General features: G+C 47.8%; 1 protein-coding gene across 1 annotated transcript; it reads left to right on the forward strand.

Moving 5' to 3' along the window:
- Nucleotides 1–1,607: 1,607 nt before the first annotated feature.
- Nucleotides 1,608–15,315, forward strand: LOC112241597 (tripeptidyl-peptidase 2-like; the record flags this gene model as incomplete). The annotated part of the gene is given in 6 exon segments (XM_042312357.1): nt 1,608–1,719; nt 8,983–9,079; nt 9,954–10,084; nt 13,125–13,367; nt 13,518–13,637; nt 13,907–15,315. Coding segments are annotated over 4 exon segments (491 nt in total), but the record flags the coding sequence as incomplete, so codon positions are not given.
- Between the last annotated feature and the right edge of the window lie 1,140 nt (nt 15,316–16,455).

The following is a 16,455-nucleotide window of genomic DNA, read 5'->3' on the forward strand; positions in this document are numbered from 1 at the left end:
GAGAAGCAGTATGACTTGCCACACAGTATGACTTGTCACTAGTTGTAAACGATGAGAGAGAAGCAGTATGACTTGTCACTAGTTGTAAACGATGAGAGAGAAGCAGTATGACTTGTCACTAGTTGTGAGAAACAGTATGACTTGTCACTAGTTGAGAGAGAAGCAGTATGACTTCTCACTAGTTGAGAGAGAAGCAGTATGACTTGCCACTAGTTGTAAACGATGAGAGAGAAGCAGTATGACTTGCCACTAGTTGTAAACGATGAGAGAGAAGCAGTATGACTTGCCACTAGTTGTAAACGATGAGAGAGAAGCAGTATGACTTGTCACTAGTTGTAAACGATGAGAGAGAAGCAGTATGACTTGTCACTAGTTGTAAACGATGAGAGAGAAGCAGTATGACTTGTCACTAGTTGTAAACGATGAGAGAGAAGCAGTATGACTTGTCACTAGTTGAGAGAGAAGCAGTATGACTTGCCACTAGTTGTAAACGATGAGAGAGAGCAGTATGACTTGCCACTAGTTGAGAGAGAAGCAGTATGACTTGTCACTAGTTGTAAACGATGAGAGAGAAGCAGTATGACTTGCCACTAGTTGTAAACGATGAGAGAGAAGCAGTATGACTAGCCACTAGTTGTAAACGTTGAAAGAGAAGCAGTATGACTTGTCACTAGTTGTAAACGTTGAAAGAGAAGCAGTATGACTTGTCACTAGTTGTAAACGATGAGAGAGAAGCAGTATGACTTGCCACTAGTTGTAAACGGTGAGAGAGAAGCAGTATGACTTGCCACTAGTTGTAAACGATGAGAGAGAAGCAGTATGACTTGCCACTAGTTGTAAACGATGAGAGAGAAGCAGTATGACTTGCCACTAGTTGTAAACGATGAAAGAGAAGCAGTATGACTTGTCACTAGTTGAGAGAGATGCAGTATGACTTGCCACTAGTTGTAAACGATGAGAGAGAAGCAGTATGACTTGCCACTAGTTGTAAACGATGAAAGAGAAGCAGTATGACTTGTCACTAGTTGAGAGAGATGCAGTATGACTTGCCACTAGTTGTAAACGATGAAAGAGAGGCTGTATGCTCCTTCCTGTGTTCTCTCTCTCACTGTGTGTTATTCTGACCACCAGGGACAGGCCTCTGCAAAACGACAAGGAAAATTTAAAAAGGTACTGATGACCTAGAAATCACTCTGTCAAATCCTCAAAAGGAAAATGGTGTTTTATGTTGTGAATCACTGTGGGGAAGAATGAAGATATTTGCCCCAACATGTAACTATATTTCTACTGGCAAAGTTAGACAAGGTTCATTTCCTCTGGTGGTCAATGTAGCAGCACAGCTGTGTTCTGTCACCATGACAACGCATTCTAACTGACAAGGGATTGGACAGACAGCAGGGGGGAAGTGTTGTAGAGGCTTATGGGTAATGTAGTCCTAGAGGGTGTCAGTGTGTTAACCAGTGGTTTTATCTTTCTCATCAAGGACATTGTGCCAGTGGTCTATCACCTGATCCCTGCACCCAACAAGACCAAGAATGGAGCGAAGGAGGGAGCGAAGGGGGGTGAAGGAGGGGGTGAAGGAGGGGGTGAGGAGGAGCGATGAGGAGCGAAGGAGAAAGAGGGAGCGAAGGAGGATGCGAAGGAGGGAGCGAAGGAGAAGGATGTAAAGGAGGAGTTTGAAGAGGCTCTCAGAGACCTGAAGATACAGTGGATGACCAAGTCAGTCTCTTTCTGTCTGTTTGGGTCTCTACCTACTGTCAGTCTGTCTGTTTGGGTCTCTCTACCTGCTGTCAGTCTCTCTGTCTGTTTGGGTCTCTCTACCTGCTGTCAGTCTCTCTGTCTGTTTGGGTCTCTCTACCTGCTGTCAGTCTCTCTGTCTGTTTGGGAGAAGCTACCTACTGTCAGTCTCTCTCTGTCTGTTTGGGTCTCTCTACCTGCTGTCAGTCTCTCTGTCTGTTTGGGTCTCTCTACCTGCTGTCAGTCTGTCTGTTTGGGTCTCTCTACCTGCTGTCAGTCTGTCTGTTTGGGTCTCTCTACCTGCTGTCAGTCTCTCTCTGTCTGTTTGGGTCTCTCTACCTGCTGTCAGTCTCTCTGTCTGTTTGGGTCTGCTACCTACTGTCAGTCTCTCTGTCTGTTTGGGTCTCTCTACCTGCTGTCAGTCTGTCTGTTTGTCTCTCTTTGTCAGTCTCTCTCTGTCCTGCTGTCAGTCTGTCTGTCTGTTTGGGTCTCTCTACCTGCTGTCAGTCTGTCTGTTTGGGTCTCTCTACCTGCTGTCAGTCTCTCTCTGTCTGTTTGGGTCTCTCTACCTGCTGTCAGTCTCTGTCTGTCTGTTTACCTGCTGTCAGTCTGTCTGTTTGGGTCTCTACCTGCTGTCAGTCTGTCTGTTTGGGTCTCTCTACCTGCTGTCAGTCTGTCTGTTTGGGTCTCTACCTGCTGTCAGTCTGTCTGTCTGTTTGGGTCTCTCTACCTGCTGTCAGCTCTCTCTGTCTGTTTGGGTCTCTACCTGCTGTCAGTCTCTCTGTCTGTTTGGGTCTCTCTACCTGCTGTCAGTCTCTCTGTCTGTTTGGGTCTCTCTACCTGCTGTCAGTCTGTCTGTTTGGGTCTCTCTACCTGCTGTCTGTCTGTCTGTTTGGGTCTCTCTACCTGCTGTCAGTCTGTCTGTTTGGGTCTCTACCTGCTGTCAGTCTCTCTCTGTCTGTTTGGGTCTCTCTACCTGCTGTCAGTCTGTCTGTTTGGGTCTCTCTACCTGCTGTCAGTCTGTCTGTTTGGGTCTCTCTACCTGCTGTCAGTCTGTCTGTTTGGGTCTCTCTACCTGCTGTCAGTCTCTGTCTGTTTGGGTCTCTCTACCTGCTGTCAGTCTGTCTGTTTGGGTCTCTACCTGCTGTCAGTCTGTCTGTTTGGGTCTCTCTACCTGCTGTCAGTCTGTCTGTTTGGGTCTCTCTACCTGCTGTCAGTCTGTCTGTTTGGGTCTCTACCTGCTGTCAGTCTCTCTCTGTCTGTTTGGGTCTCTCTACCTGCTGTCAGTCTCTCTGTCTGTTTGGGTCTCTCTACCTGCTGTCAGTCTCTCTCTGTCTGTTTGGATCTCTCTACCTGCTGTCAGTCTGTCTGTTTGGGTCTCTCTACCTGCTGTCAGTCTGTCTGTTTGGGTCTCTCTACCTGCTGTCAGTCTGTCTGTTTGGGTCTCTCTACCTGCTGTCAGTCTCTCTCTCTCTCTCTTCCTCCCTTACCCCTCTCTCTCTCTCTCTCTCTCTCTCTCTCTCTCTCTCTCTCTACCTCTGTCTCTCTCTCTCTCTCTCTTCTCTCCTTCCTCCCACCTCTCTCTCTCTCTCTCTCTCTGGGTCTCTCTCTCTTCCTACCCCCCTCTCTCTCTCTCTCTCTCTTCCTCCCTTACCCCCCTCTCTCTCTCTCTCTCTGTCTGTTTCTCTTCCTCCCTTACCCCCTCTCTCTCTCTCTCTCTCTCTCTCTCTCTCTCCCTTACCTGCTCTCTCTCTCTCTCTCTCTCTTTCTCTCTCTCTCTCTTCCTCCCTTACCCCTCTCTCTCTTTCTCTCTTCTCTCCTCTACCCTCCCCCTCTCTCTCTCTCTGTTTCTTCCCCCCTTACCTGCCTCTCTCTCTCTCTCTCTCCTTTACCCCCCTCTCTCTCCTCTCTCTCTCTCTCTGTCTCTTTGGGTCTTCCCCCTCTCTCTCTCTCTGTCTGTTTCTCTCTCCCCTGCTGTCAGTCTCTCTCTTTCTCTCTCTTACCCCCTCTCTCTCTCTCTCTTTCCCCCTACCTCTCTCTCTCTCTCTCTCTCTCCTGTCTCTCTCTCTCTCTCTGTTTGGGTCTCGCTCCCTCTCTCTCTCTCTCTCTGTTTACCCCCCCTCTCTCTCTCTCTCTCTCTCTCTGTTTCTCTCTCTTACCTCCCTTACCCCCTCTCTCTCTCTCTCTCATTCTCTCTCCTACTCTCTCTCTTCCTCTCTCTCTTCTCTTCTCTACCTCTCTCTCTCTCTCTCTCGCTCTCTTTTCCCCCTCTCTCTCTCTCTCTCTCTCTTCCCCCTACCTCTCTCTCTCTCTCTCTCTTTTCTCTCTCTCTTCCTCTCTTCCCTCTGTCTCTCTTCCTCTCTCTTCCCCCTTACCTCTCTCTCTCTCTCTCTCTCTCTTCCCCCTTACCTCTCTCTCTCTCTCTCTCTTCGCTCTCTTCCTCCCTTACCCTCTCTCTCTCTCGCTCTCTTCCTCCCTTCCTCTCTCTGGCTCTCTTCCTCCCTTACCTCTCTCTCTCTCGCTCTCTTCCTCCCTTACCTCTCTCTCTCTGCTCTCTTCCTCCCTTACCCCTCTCTCTCTCTCTACCTCTCTCTCTCTTCCTGTTTACCTCTCTCTCTCTCTCTCTCTCTTCCTCCCTTACCTCCTCTCTCTCTTTCCTCTCTACCTGCTCTTCCTGTTACCTCTCTCTCTCAGTCTCTCTCTTCCTCCCTTACCCCTCTCTCTCTCTCTTCCTCCTTACCTCTCTCAGCTCTCTCTCTCTCTCTCTTCCTCCCTTACCTCTCTCTCTCTCTCTCTTCTTCCTCCCTTACCCCTCTCTCTCTCTCTCTGCTCTGGGCTCTCTCTCTCCCCCTCCCTTACATCTCTCTCTCCCCCCACCTCCAGGTTAGACACCAGCTCCCAGGGTCTCTCTACCTGCTGTCAGTCTGTCTGTTTGGGTCTCTCTACCTGCTGTCAGTCTGTCTGTTTGGGTCTCTCTACCTGCTGTCAGTCTCTCTCTCTCTCTTCCTCCCTTACCCCCCTCTCTCTCTCTCTCTCTTACCCCTCTCTCTCTCTCTCTCTCTCTTCCTCCCTTACCCCTCTCCCTCTCTCTCTCTCTCTCTTCTCTCTCTTCCTCCCTCTCTCTCTCTCTCTCTCTCTCTTCCTCCCTTACCCCCTCTCTCTCTCTCTCTTCCTCCCTTACCCCTCTCTCTCTCTCTCTTCCTCTCCTTACCCCTCTCCTCTCTTCCTCCCTTACCCTCTCTCTCTCTCTTCCTCCCTTACCCCTCTCTCTCTCTTCCTCCCTTACCTCTCTCTCTCTCTCTTCCTCTTCTCTCTCTCTCTTCCTCCTTACCCTCCTCTCTCTCTTCCTCCCCCTTCACCTCTCTCTCTTCCTCCCTTACCTCTCTCTCTCTCTCTCTCTTCCTCCTTACCCTCTCTCTCTCTCTCTCTTCCTCCCCCCCCTCTCTCTCTCTCTCTCCTCTCCCTCTCTCTCTCTCTCTCCTCACCCCTCTCTCTCTCTCTCTGTTCCTCCCTTACCTCTCTCTCTCTCTTCCTCCCTTACCTCTCTCTCTCTCTCTCTCTCTTCCTCCCTCTCTCTCTTCCTCCCTCTCTCTCTCTTCCTCTCTTCCTCCCTTACCCTCTCTCTCTCTCTTCTTCCTCCCTTACTCTCCTCTCTCTCTCTCTTCCTCCCTTACCCCTCTCTCTCTCTCTCTCTCTCTCTCCTCCCCCTCTCTCTCTCTCTCTCTCTCTCTCTCTCTCTCTCCTCTTCCCCCTTACTCTCTCTCTCTCTCTCTCTCTTCTCTTACCCCCTCTCCCTTCTCCCCCCTTGCCTCTCTCTCTCTCTCTCTCTCTTCTCCCTACCCCCCTCTCTCTCTCTCTCTCTTCCTCCCCTACTCTCTCTCTCTCTCTCTCTCTCTCCCTCCTCTCTCTCTCTTTCTCTCTCTTCCTCTCTCTTCCTCCCTCTCTCTCTCTCTCTCTTCCTCCTTTCTCTCTCTCTTCCTCCTCTTACCTTTCTTCCAGCTCACCTCTCTCTCTCGCTCTCTTCTCTCTCTTCCTCCCTTACCTCTCTCTCTCTCGCTCTCTTCCTCTCTCTCTCTCTTCTCTTCCTCCTCCTTACCTCTCTCTCTCTCTTCCTCTTCCTCCCTTACCTTCTCTCTCTCTCTCTCTTCCTCCCTTACCCCTCTCTCTCTCTTCCTCCCTTACCCCTCTCTCTCTCTCTCTTCTCTTCCTCCTTACCTCTCTCTCTCTCTTCCTCCTTACCCCTCTCTCTCTCTCTCGCTCTCGCTCGCTCTCTCTCTCCCCCTCCCTTACATCTCTCTCTCCCCCCACCTCCAGGTTAGACACCAGCTCCCAGGGTCTCTCTACCTGCTGTCAGTCTGTCTGTTTGGGTCTCTCTACCTGCTGTCAGTCTGTCTGTTTGGGTCTCTCTACCTGCTGTCAGTCTCTCTCTCTCTCTTCCTCCCTTACCCCCCTCTCTCTCTCTCTCTTACCCCCTCTCTCTCTCTCTCTCTTACCCCTCTCTCTCTCTCTCTCTCTCTTCCTGCCCCCCTCTCTCTCTTCTCTCTCTCTCTTCCTCCCTTACCCCTCTCTCTCTCTCTCTCTCTCTCTTCCTCCCTTACCCCTCTCTCTCTCTCTCTCTCTCTCTTCCTCCTTACCCCTCTCTCTCTCTCTCTCTCCTCCCTTACCCCTCTCTCTCTCTCTCTTCCTCCCTACACCCCTCTCTCTCTCTTCCTCCCTTACCTCTCTCTCTCTCTCTTCCTCCCTTCTCTCTCTTCCTCCCTTACCTCTCTCTCTCTCTCTTCCTCCCTTCCTCCTCTCTTCCTCCCTTACCTCTCTCTCTCTTCCTCTCTCTTCTCTCTCTCTCTCTCTCTTCCTCCTTACCTCTCTCTCTCTCTCTTCCTCTCTCTCTCTTCCTCCCTTACCTCTCTCTCTCTTCCTCCCTTACCCCTCTCTCTCTCTCCTTCCCTTACCCCCTCTCTCTCTCTCTCTCTCTCTCCTACCCCTTCCTCTCTCCTACCCCTCTCTCTCTCTTCCTCCCTTACCTCTCTCTCTCTCTCTCTTCCTCCCTTACCCCTCTCTCTCTCTCTTCCTCCCTTACCCTCTCTCTCTCTCTCTCTTCCTCCTTACCCCCTCTCTCTCTTCCTCCTTACCCCTCTCTCTCTCTTCCTCCTTACCTCTCTCTCTCTCTCTTCCTCTCTCTTCCTCCTCCCTTACCTCTACTCTCTCTCTCTTCCTCCTTACCTCTCTCTCTCTTCCTTACCCCTACCTCTCTCTCTCTCCTCCCTTACCCCTCTCTCTCTCTCTCTTCCTCCCTTACACCTCTCTCTCTCTCTCTTCCTCCCTTACACCTCTCTCTCTCTCTCTTCCTCCCTTACACCTCTCTCTCTCTCTTCCTCCCTTACACCCTCTCTCTCTCTCTCTTCCTCCCTTACCCCCTCTCTCTCTCTCTCTCTCTCTCCTCCCTTACCCTCTCTCTCTCTTCCTCCTTACCCCTCTCTCTCTCTTCCTCCCTTACCTCTCTCTCTCTCTCTCTTCCTCCCTTACCCCTCTCTCTCTCTCTTCCTCCCTTACCTCTCTCTCTCTCTCTCTTCCTCCCTTACCTCTCTCTCTCTCTCTCTCTTCCTCTTACCTCTCTCTCTTCCTCCCTTACACCTCTCTCTCTCTCCTCCCTTACCCCTCTCTCTCTCTCTCTCTCTTCCTTCTCTCTCTCTTCCTCCCTTACACCTCTCTCTCTCTCTCTCTCTTCCTCCCTTACCTCTCTCCTCTCTCTTCCTCCCTTACCTCTCTCTTCCTCCCTTACCTCTCTCTCTCTCTTCCTCCCTTACCTCTCTCTCTCTCTTCCTCCCTTACCTCTCTCTCTCTCTTCCTCCCTTACCTCTCTCTCTCTCTTCCTCCCTTACCCCTCTCTCTCTTTTCCTCCCTTACACCTCTCTCTCTCTCTCTTCCTCCCTTACACCTCTCTCTCTTCCTCCCTACCCCTCTCTCTCTCTCTCTCTCTTCCTCCCTTACACCTCTCTCTCTTCCTCCCTTACCTCTCTCTCTCTCTCTCTTCCTCCCTTACCCCTCTCTCTCTCTCTCTCTCTTCCTCCCTTACACCTCTCTCTCTCTTCCTCCCTTACACCTCTCTCTCTCTCTCTCTTCCTCCTTACCTCTCTCTCTCTCTCCTCCTTACCCCTCTCTCTCTCTCTCTCTCTCTTCCTCCCTTACACCTCTCTCTCTCTCTCTCTCTTCCTCCCTTACACCTTTCCTGATCTCTCTCTCTCTCTCCTTGATTACCTCTCTCTCTCTCTTCCTCCCTTACCCTCTCTACCTCTCTCTCTTCCTCCCTTACACCTCTCTCTCTCTCCTCCCTTACCCCTCTCTCTCTCTCTCTCTCTTCCTCCCTTACACCTCTCTCTCTCTCTCTCTTCCTCCCTTACACCTCTCTCTCTCTTCCTCCCTTACACCCTCTCTCTCTCTCTCTCTGCTTCCTCCCTTACCTCTCTCTCTTCCTCCCTACCTCTCTCTCTCTTCCTCCCTTACCTCTCTCTCTCTCTCTTCCTCCCTTACCTCTCTCTCTCTCTCTCTCTTCCTCCTTACACCTCTCTCTCTCTCTCTCTTTCCTCCCTTACCTCTCTCTCTCTTGCTCTCTTCCTCCCTTACCTCTCTCTCTTTCCTCCCTTACCTCTCTCTCTCTTCTCTCTTCCTCCCTTACCTCTCTCTCTCTCTTCCTCCCTACCCCTCTCTCTCTCTCTCTTCCTCCCTTACACCTCCTCTCTCTCTCTCCTTACCCCTCTCTCTCTCTCTCTCTCTTCCTCCCTTACACCTCTCTCTCTCTCTCTTCCTCCCTTACACCTCTCTCTCTTCCTCCCTTACACCTCTAACTCTCTCTCTCTCCCTTACACCTCTCTCTCTCTCTCTTCCTCCCTTACACCTCTCTCTCTCTCTCTCTTCCTCCCTTACACCTCTCTCTCTCTCCCTTCCTCCCTACACCTCTCTCTCTTCCTCCCTTGCTCTCTCTCTCTCTCTCTTCCTCCCTTACACTCTCTCTCTCTCTCTCTCTTCCTCCCTACCCCTTCTCCCTCTCTCTCTCTCTCCTCCCTTACCCCTCTCTCTCTCTCTCTCTCTTCCTCCCTTAACCCCTCTCTCTCTTTCTCTCTCTCTCTCTCTTCTCTCTTCCTCCCTTACCCCCTCTCTCTCTCTCTCTCTCTCTTCCTCCCTTACTCTCTCTCTCTCTCTCTCTCTCTCTCCCCCTCCCTTACATCTCTCTCTCCCCCCCACCTCCAGGTTAGACACCAGCTCCCTGTATGATGACCTGAAGGAGAACTTCTCTTCCTACCTGCCACTACATGTTCAGAGGCTGCACCAGCTCGACTCTGAGAAGGTACACACACTATCTGCTGTTGATTAATCGTGTCTAACCTTGATCTCTCTCTCTCTCTCTTTCTGCTGTTGATTAGTCACGTCTAACCCTGATCTCTCTCTCTCTCTCTGCTGTTGATTAGTCGTGTCTAACCCTGATCTCTCTCTCTCTCTCTCTGCTGTTGATTAGTCGTGTCTAACCCTGATCTCTCTCTCTCTCTCTCTTTCTGCTGTTGATTAGTCGTGTCTAACCCTGATCTCTCTCTCTCTCTTTCTGCTGTTGATTAGTCACGTCTAACCCTGATCTCTCTCTCTCTCTGCTGTTGATTAGTCGTGTCTAACCCTGATCTCTCTCTCTTTCTGCTGTTGATTAGTCGTGTCTAACCTGATCTCTCTCTCTCTCTCTTTCTGCTGTTGATTAGTCGCGTCTAACCCTGATCTCTCTCTCTCTGCTGTTGATTAGTCGCGTCTAACCCTGATCTCTCTCTCTGCTGTTGATTGGTTGCGTCTAACCCTGATCTCTCTCTCTGCTGTTGATTGGTCGCGTCTAACCCTGATCTCTCTCTCTCTTTGCTGTTGATTGGTCGCGTCTAACCCTGATCTCTCTCTGCTGTTGATTGGTCGCGTCTAACCCTGATCTCTCTCTCTGCTGTTGATTGGTCGCGTCTAACCCTGATCTCTCTCTGCTGTTGATTAGTCGCGTCTAACCCTGATCTCTCTCTCTTTGCTGTTGATTGGTCGCGTCTAACCCTGATCTCTCTCTGCTGTTGATTAGTCGCGTCTAACCCTGATCTCTCTCTCTCTCTTTGCTGTTGATTAGTCGCGTCTAACCCTGATCTCTCTCTCTCTCTCTCTGCTGTTGATTGGTCGCGTCTAACCCTGATCTCTCTCTGTAGGAGCGTCTGAAGCGCCTGGGTGACATCGTAACGGCCTCTGACATGGTTCTGTCTCAGATCGACCAGACGGCCCTGGCAGTCTACCTCACCTTAAAGACCGACCCTCGCCCTGACGCTGCCACAATCAAGAGGTACACCACTAAGTCTTAGTCTGTGTCCCAAATGGCACCCTATTCCCTATATAGTACACTACTTTAGACCAGGACCCTATAGAACCCGATTCCCTATATATAGTGCACTACTTTAGACCAGGACCCTATAGAACCCTATTCCCTATATGTAGTGCACTACTTTAGACCAGAGCCCTATAGAACCCTATTCCCTATATAGTACACTACTTTAGACCAGGGCCCTATAGAACCCTATTCCCTATATAGTGCACTACTTTCGACCAGGGCCCTATAGAACCCTATTCCCTATATAGTGCACTACTTTACACCAGAGCCCTGTAGAACCCTATTCCCTATATAGTGCACTACTTTAGACCAGGGCCCTATAGAACCCTATTCCCTATATAGTGCACTACTTTAGACCAGAGCCCTATAGAACCCTATTCCCTATATAGTGCACTACTTTAGACCAGAGCCCTATAGAACCCTATATAGTGCACTACTTTAGACCAGGGCCCTATAGAACCCTATTCCCTATATAGTGCACTACTTTAGACCAGGACCCTATAGAACCCTATTCCCTATATAGTGCACTACTTTAGACCAGGACCCTATAGAACCCTATTCCCTATATAGTGCACTACTTTAGACCAGAACCCTATTCCCTATATAGTGCACTACTTTAGACCAGAGCCCTATAGAACCCTATTTCCTATATAGTGCACTACTTTAGACCAGAGCCCTATAGAACCCTATTCCCTATATAGTGCACTACTTTAGACCAGGGCCCTATAGAACCCTTTTCCCTATATAGTGCACTACTGTAGACCAGGGCCCTATAGAACCCTTTTCCCTATATAGTGCACTACTTTAGACCAGAACCCTATAGAACCCTATTCCCTTCATAGTGCACTACTTTAGACCAGAACCCTATAGAACCCTATTCCCTTCATAGTGCACTACTTTAGACCAGGACCCTATAGAACCCTATTCCCTATATAGTGCACTACTTTAGACCAGAACCCTATTCCCTATATAGTGCACTACTTTAGACCAGAACCCTATTCCCTATATAGTGCACTACTTTAGACCAGAGCCCTATAGAACCCTATTCCCTATATAGTGCACTACTTTCGACCAGGACCCTATAGAACTCTATTCCCTATATAGTGCACTACTTTAGACCAGGACCCTATAGAACCCTATTCCCTATATAGTGCACTACTTTAGACCAGAACCCTATTCCCTATATAGTGCACTACTTTAGACCAGAGCCCTATAGAACCCTATTTCCTATATAGTGTACTACTTTAGACCAGAACCCTATTCCCTATATAGTGCACTACTTTAGACCAGAGCCCTATAGAACCCTATTCCCTATATAGTGCACTACTTTAGACCAGAACCCTATTCCCTATATAGTGCACTACTTTAGACCAGAGCCCTAACCCTATTCCCTATATAGTGCACTACTTTAGACCAGGGTCCTATAGAACCCTATTCCCTATATAGTGCACTACTTTAGACCAGGACCCTATGGAACCCTATTCCCTATATAGTGCACTACTTTAGACCAGGACCCTATAGAACCCTATTCCCTATATAGTGCACTACTTTAGACCAGAACCCTATTCCCTATATAGTGTACTACTTTAGACCAGAACCCTATTCCCTATATAGTGCACTACTTTAGACCAGAGCCCTATAGAACCCTATTCCCTATATATAGTGCACTACTTTAGACCAGGGTCCTATAGAACCCTATTCCCTATATAGTGCACTACTTTAGACCAGAACCCTATTCCCTATATAGTGCAGTACTTTAGACCAGGGCCCTATAGAACCCTATTCCCTATATAGTGCAGTACTTTAGACCAGGGCCCTATAGAACCCTATTCCCTATATAGTGCACTACTTTAGACCAGGACCCTGTAGAACCCTATTCCCTATATAGTGCACTACTTTAGACCAGAACCCTATTCCCTATATAGTGCACTACTTTAGACCAGAGCCCTATAGAACCCTATTCCCTATATAGTGCACTACTTTAGACCAGAACCCTATTCCCTATATAGTGCACTACTTTAGACCAGGGTCCTATAGAACCCTATTCCCTATATAGTGCACTACTTTAGACCAGGACCCTATAGAACCCTATTTCCTATATAGTGTACTACTTTAGACCAGAACCCTATTCCCTATATAGTGCACTACTTTAGACCAGGACCCTATGGAACCCTATTCCCTTTATAGTGCACTACTTTAGACCAGGACCCTATAGAACCCTATTCCCTATATAGTGCACTACTTTAGACCAGGACCCTATAGAACCCTATTCCCTATATAGTGCACTACTTTAGACCAGAACCCTATTCCCTATATAGTGTACTACTTTAGACCAGGCCCAGAACCCTATTCCCTATATAGTGCACTACTTTAGACCAGGGCCCTATAGAACCCTATTCCCTATATAGTGCACTACTTTAGACCAGAACCCTGTAGAACCCTATTCCCTATATAGTGCACTACTTTAGACCAGAACCCTATTCCCTATATAGTGCACTACTTTAGACCAGAGCCCTATAGAACCCTATTCCCTATATAGTGCACTACTTTAGACCAGGGTCCTATAGAACCCTATTCCCTATATAGTGCACTACTTTAGACCAGGACCCTATAGAACCCTATTTCCTATATAGTGTACTACTTTAGACCAGAACCCTATTCCCTTTATAGTGCACTACTTTAGACCAGGACCCTATGGAACCCTATTCCCTTTATAGTGCACTACTTTAGACCAGGACCCTATAGAACCCTATTCCCTATATAGTACACTACTTTAGACCAGGGTCCTATAGAACCCTATTCCCTATATAGTACACTACTTTAGACCAGGACCTATGGGCAATAGGGCTCCATTCAGGGCTCATCCTTAGACAGTCAGGTCACAACAGATTGTCTGTCTGTTAAATCCATTAAAACCACTCCCCTTTACCTCATTTCTATTGGACAGAGAATTTGATATCTAATAGAACTTCCTGTTTCTGTGTGCTTCCTGCAGTGACATGGAGAAGCAGAAATGTTCCCTGCTGGATGCTCTGTGTAGGAAGGGCTGTGCCCTGGCCGACCTGGTACTGCTGCCTGCTCCACCCCAGGACGGGGCTGGGGGGCCGGAGACGGGGCAGAGACAGGGGCTGAAGAGGAGGAGGTGACCAGCTCTGACGACGCCCAACAGGGCAGGGCCAAAGCCTTGACAGACACCTTCTGGGAGCTGCAGAAGTGGGTGGAGCTAACGGACTCTAAGGTGAGGAAAAGAGGTGTGGCCAGCTGTTTCCTCGTTTGGTTTTCCTCGACGATCCCCGGCTTACGCCACAACTTGTAACTTACGTACATATGAATCATCCATCTCAATCTTTCTCCCAATTTTTGATGGTTTGATCCCCTTCCTCCCCAGGTGTTGACGTTCTCCTACAAACATGCACTAGTCAATAAGATGTACGGCAGAGCCCTGAAGTTTGCCTCCAAGATCGTAGAAGATAAACCCAGTAGAGAGAACTTGAAGAACTGCATTCAGGTTAGAAACATCCTCCGCACAACTACCTGATACATCTACTTCCTGTTAGTCATGTTTTACTGCCTCAGTCCAACTACCTGATACATGTACTTCCTGTTAGTCATGTTTTACTGCCTCAGTCCAACTACCTGATACATGTACTTCCTGTTAGTCTTAGACTAGCCATGTTTAATCTGTCTGTAACACTTCAACAAAGAGCCTGAAGCTCAGAGACATTCAGATAGCAATCTACTTCCTGTGTGGTGACATCACGTCCTGTTTGTTTCCAGGTAATGCGGTCCTTGGGCTGGATGCACTGTGCCACTTTTACGGAGAACTGGCTGCCCATCATGTACCCTGCCGACTACACTCCCTTCTAGACTCTCTGTTACACACACACACACACACACACACACACACACACAGCAGTCATGGATTGACCTCACAAACATAAACACACATCTGAAAACAGTCAGCGTTTTTTTTTTTACCAAGTCTTGACTGAATTCCTCGAAACAATGTGGTCGCGTAGAGAAGATTTCAACCCAGACACATTTTCAAAGCTTCTTGTTAAAAAAAAAACCCTCCACTGTTGTTCAGTTGTAGATAGAAAGATGAAGTCCCAGAACGGATCGTTTCATCTTTATCTGATATTTCTGTTCTGAATGTTTCACCCTCCTGAATGAACCCGGTCTGTAGAAAGGTACCGACACACTACACATTATAAACAGGCAATATAACACGTTAGTATTCTCCCTGATGGAGTTTTAAATGTGTGTGTGCGCATGTCTTTTAGAGAAAACAAAAGGGGGGGGTTTTGTGTTTGGAAGCTGATCATTTTGAGTCGATGTCAAATTGAACCCTGTATTTTTACTTGAATGTCAGTCCATTATTCCTTCGTGTGTGTGTGTGTGTGTGTGTGTGTGTGTGCGTGTGTGTGTGTGTGTGTGTGTCCTCTCTTTGGAATCCCTGGAAAGAGCCTCCCTCATTGTCAGGATTCCACAGTGGTCCTGTCCTCGCTTTTGTTTCACCCCTCCTTTCCTCCCTCCTTTCCTCCCTCCTTTCCTCCCTCCTTCCTTTCCTCCCTCCTTCCCTCTTCCCTCCTTCCCTCCCCCTTCCTCTGTATTGTAAATTAAGCATTTGAGGTTTTAGTTACGGTCTGAAGTTCAGGGTTCATCTGTCTCATTCTGTCTTCTCGTTGCCAACAACAGTCTCTCCTAATGGCCTTAACTTAATCAACCACGGGACCGTCAGCGCCGTCCAACTCTGACTCCAGATCTATCAGAACAACCTCCTCATATCTCTCTGGCTGTGGCCCAAACACCACCCTATTCCCTATATAGTGCACTTCTTGTGACTAGAGCCCTGCGGGGGGTTTCATACGGCTGTGATTTGAAAGCAGTGCACTCTATAGGGAATAGGTTAACATTTGGGAGGCATCCTATCGGTTCTCTCTGCTGGTGTCAAAAGACCTTTCGGATAATATTATGGGATGTCTTTTATTTATATTACAACTCAAAAACGTCAATTAAACGACAATATTTTACGGAATGTTAAGATTTTAAAGGAAATGTACTTTTTAGTATTATTTTATAACCATATTCTTCCTGGGACGACATGTGGAAAGTACCAACACGCAGTTTTGTTATCACTGTAATGGAATTATGTCACAAATGAATAAAAAGATCTGGAAGAGTAATTGTATGAGTGTCTTATGTAGTTATCTGATCCACCAGTGGACAACTTAGGACTTCCTATATCCATAAACCCATTTATATTTGACCATAGAAACTGGAACAAAGACAGCAAAGCGTATATATTTTTTATATTTAATATCAATCCAAATTTTCCAAGTACATGTTGTTAAAGAAAAGGAAACTGAAGCATTTACATCGTGGAACCCATTTTGAGCCTTTTGTTGTTGTCTGTGTTGGGACATATTTGGGAGATGGACCGTCGCTAGGCAACAGTCCCGAAACCCGAATGAGAGAACAAGGACTTCTGAAGCTTCAAGTAAAAGCAATGTTACTAAACAAGTTAGGTTGAATCAGTTTAAAGTGAAACTAATGAATTATGAAATGTAGTGAATATATGAACAGTTAGTGCAGGATGTCATGTAAAAAATCTTACCAGCATGAAATAGTTTCCAATCGTTGCGTTGTAACATTTTGACGGGCTGTTTCTTTCTGCCTGTCGACTGCTATCGTTATGCTGAGTTGACTGTAAAATATGAATTGCTAAAGAAAGCTAGTAGTGATTTAGGGACTGTTAGCCATTTTTAAAATGAGCAGGATAAATGTGTCTTTTTTTCTGAAGGAATTGTCGAGCCAACTGGGACAGCCAACTGCCCACATTGGGAACGTTTCTCTGCGTGCCTTTTATGGCTATGTGGGAAGATAATCAACTTCAAAATCACTTCAACTTCAAGAGGGCCGTCTTGGTTTAGCTTGGCGTTAAATAAGCAGCGCACACCCCTGTGACAAGTCAAGTACTGTAATGAAACCCCTAGCAGACCCCATACACACCCTTCTACCATCATGCAGTCAGAAACTACCTAGACTACCATACACACCCTTCTACCATCATGCACTGCCTCAGTCAGAAACTCTGTCTAGACTACCATACACACCCTTCTACCATCATGCACTGCCTCAGTCAGAAACTCTGTCTAGACTACCATCTCATCCCAATTATATCCAAATAAAAAGGCCAATTATAGTTTGGAAAGACAATCAATGCAGCCTCTTTCAGTGCACGTTTGTCAATATACCCTCATCTCTCTCTTCTCCCACATTACAGACATTATGAGTGGCTTCTCTAGTCTTTTAGTTAACTGTTA

Source organism: Oncorhynchus tshawytscha, unplaced genomic scaffold (genome assembly GCF_018296145.1).
Source record: "Oncorhynchus tshawytscha isolate Ot180627B unplaced genomic scaffold, Otsh_v2.0 Un_contig_20070_pilon_pilon, whole genome shotgun sequence".
NCBI lineage: Eukaryota > Metazoa > Chordata > Actinopteri > Salmoniformes > Salmonidae > Oncorhynchus > Oncorhynchus tshawytscha.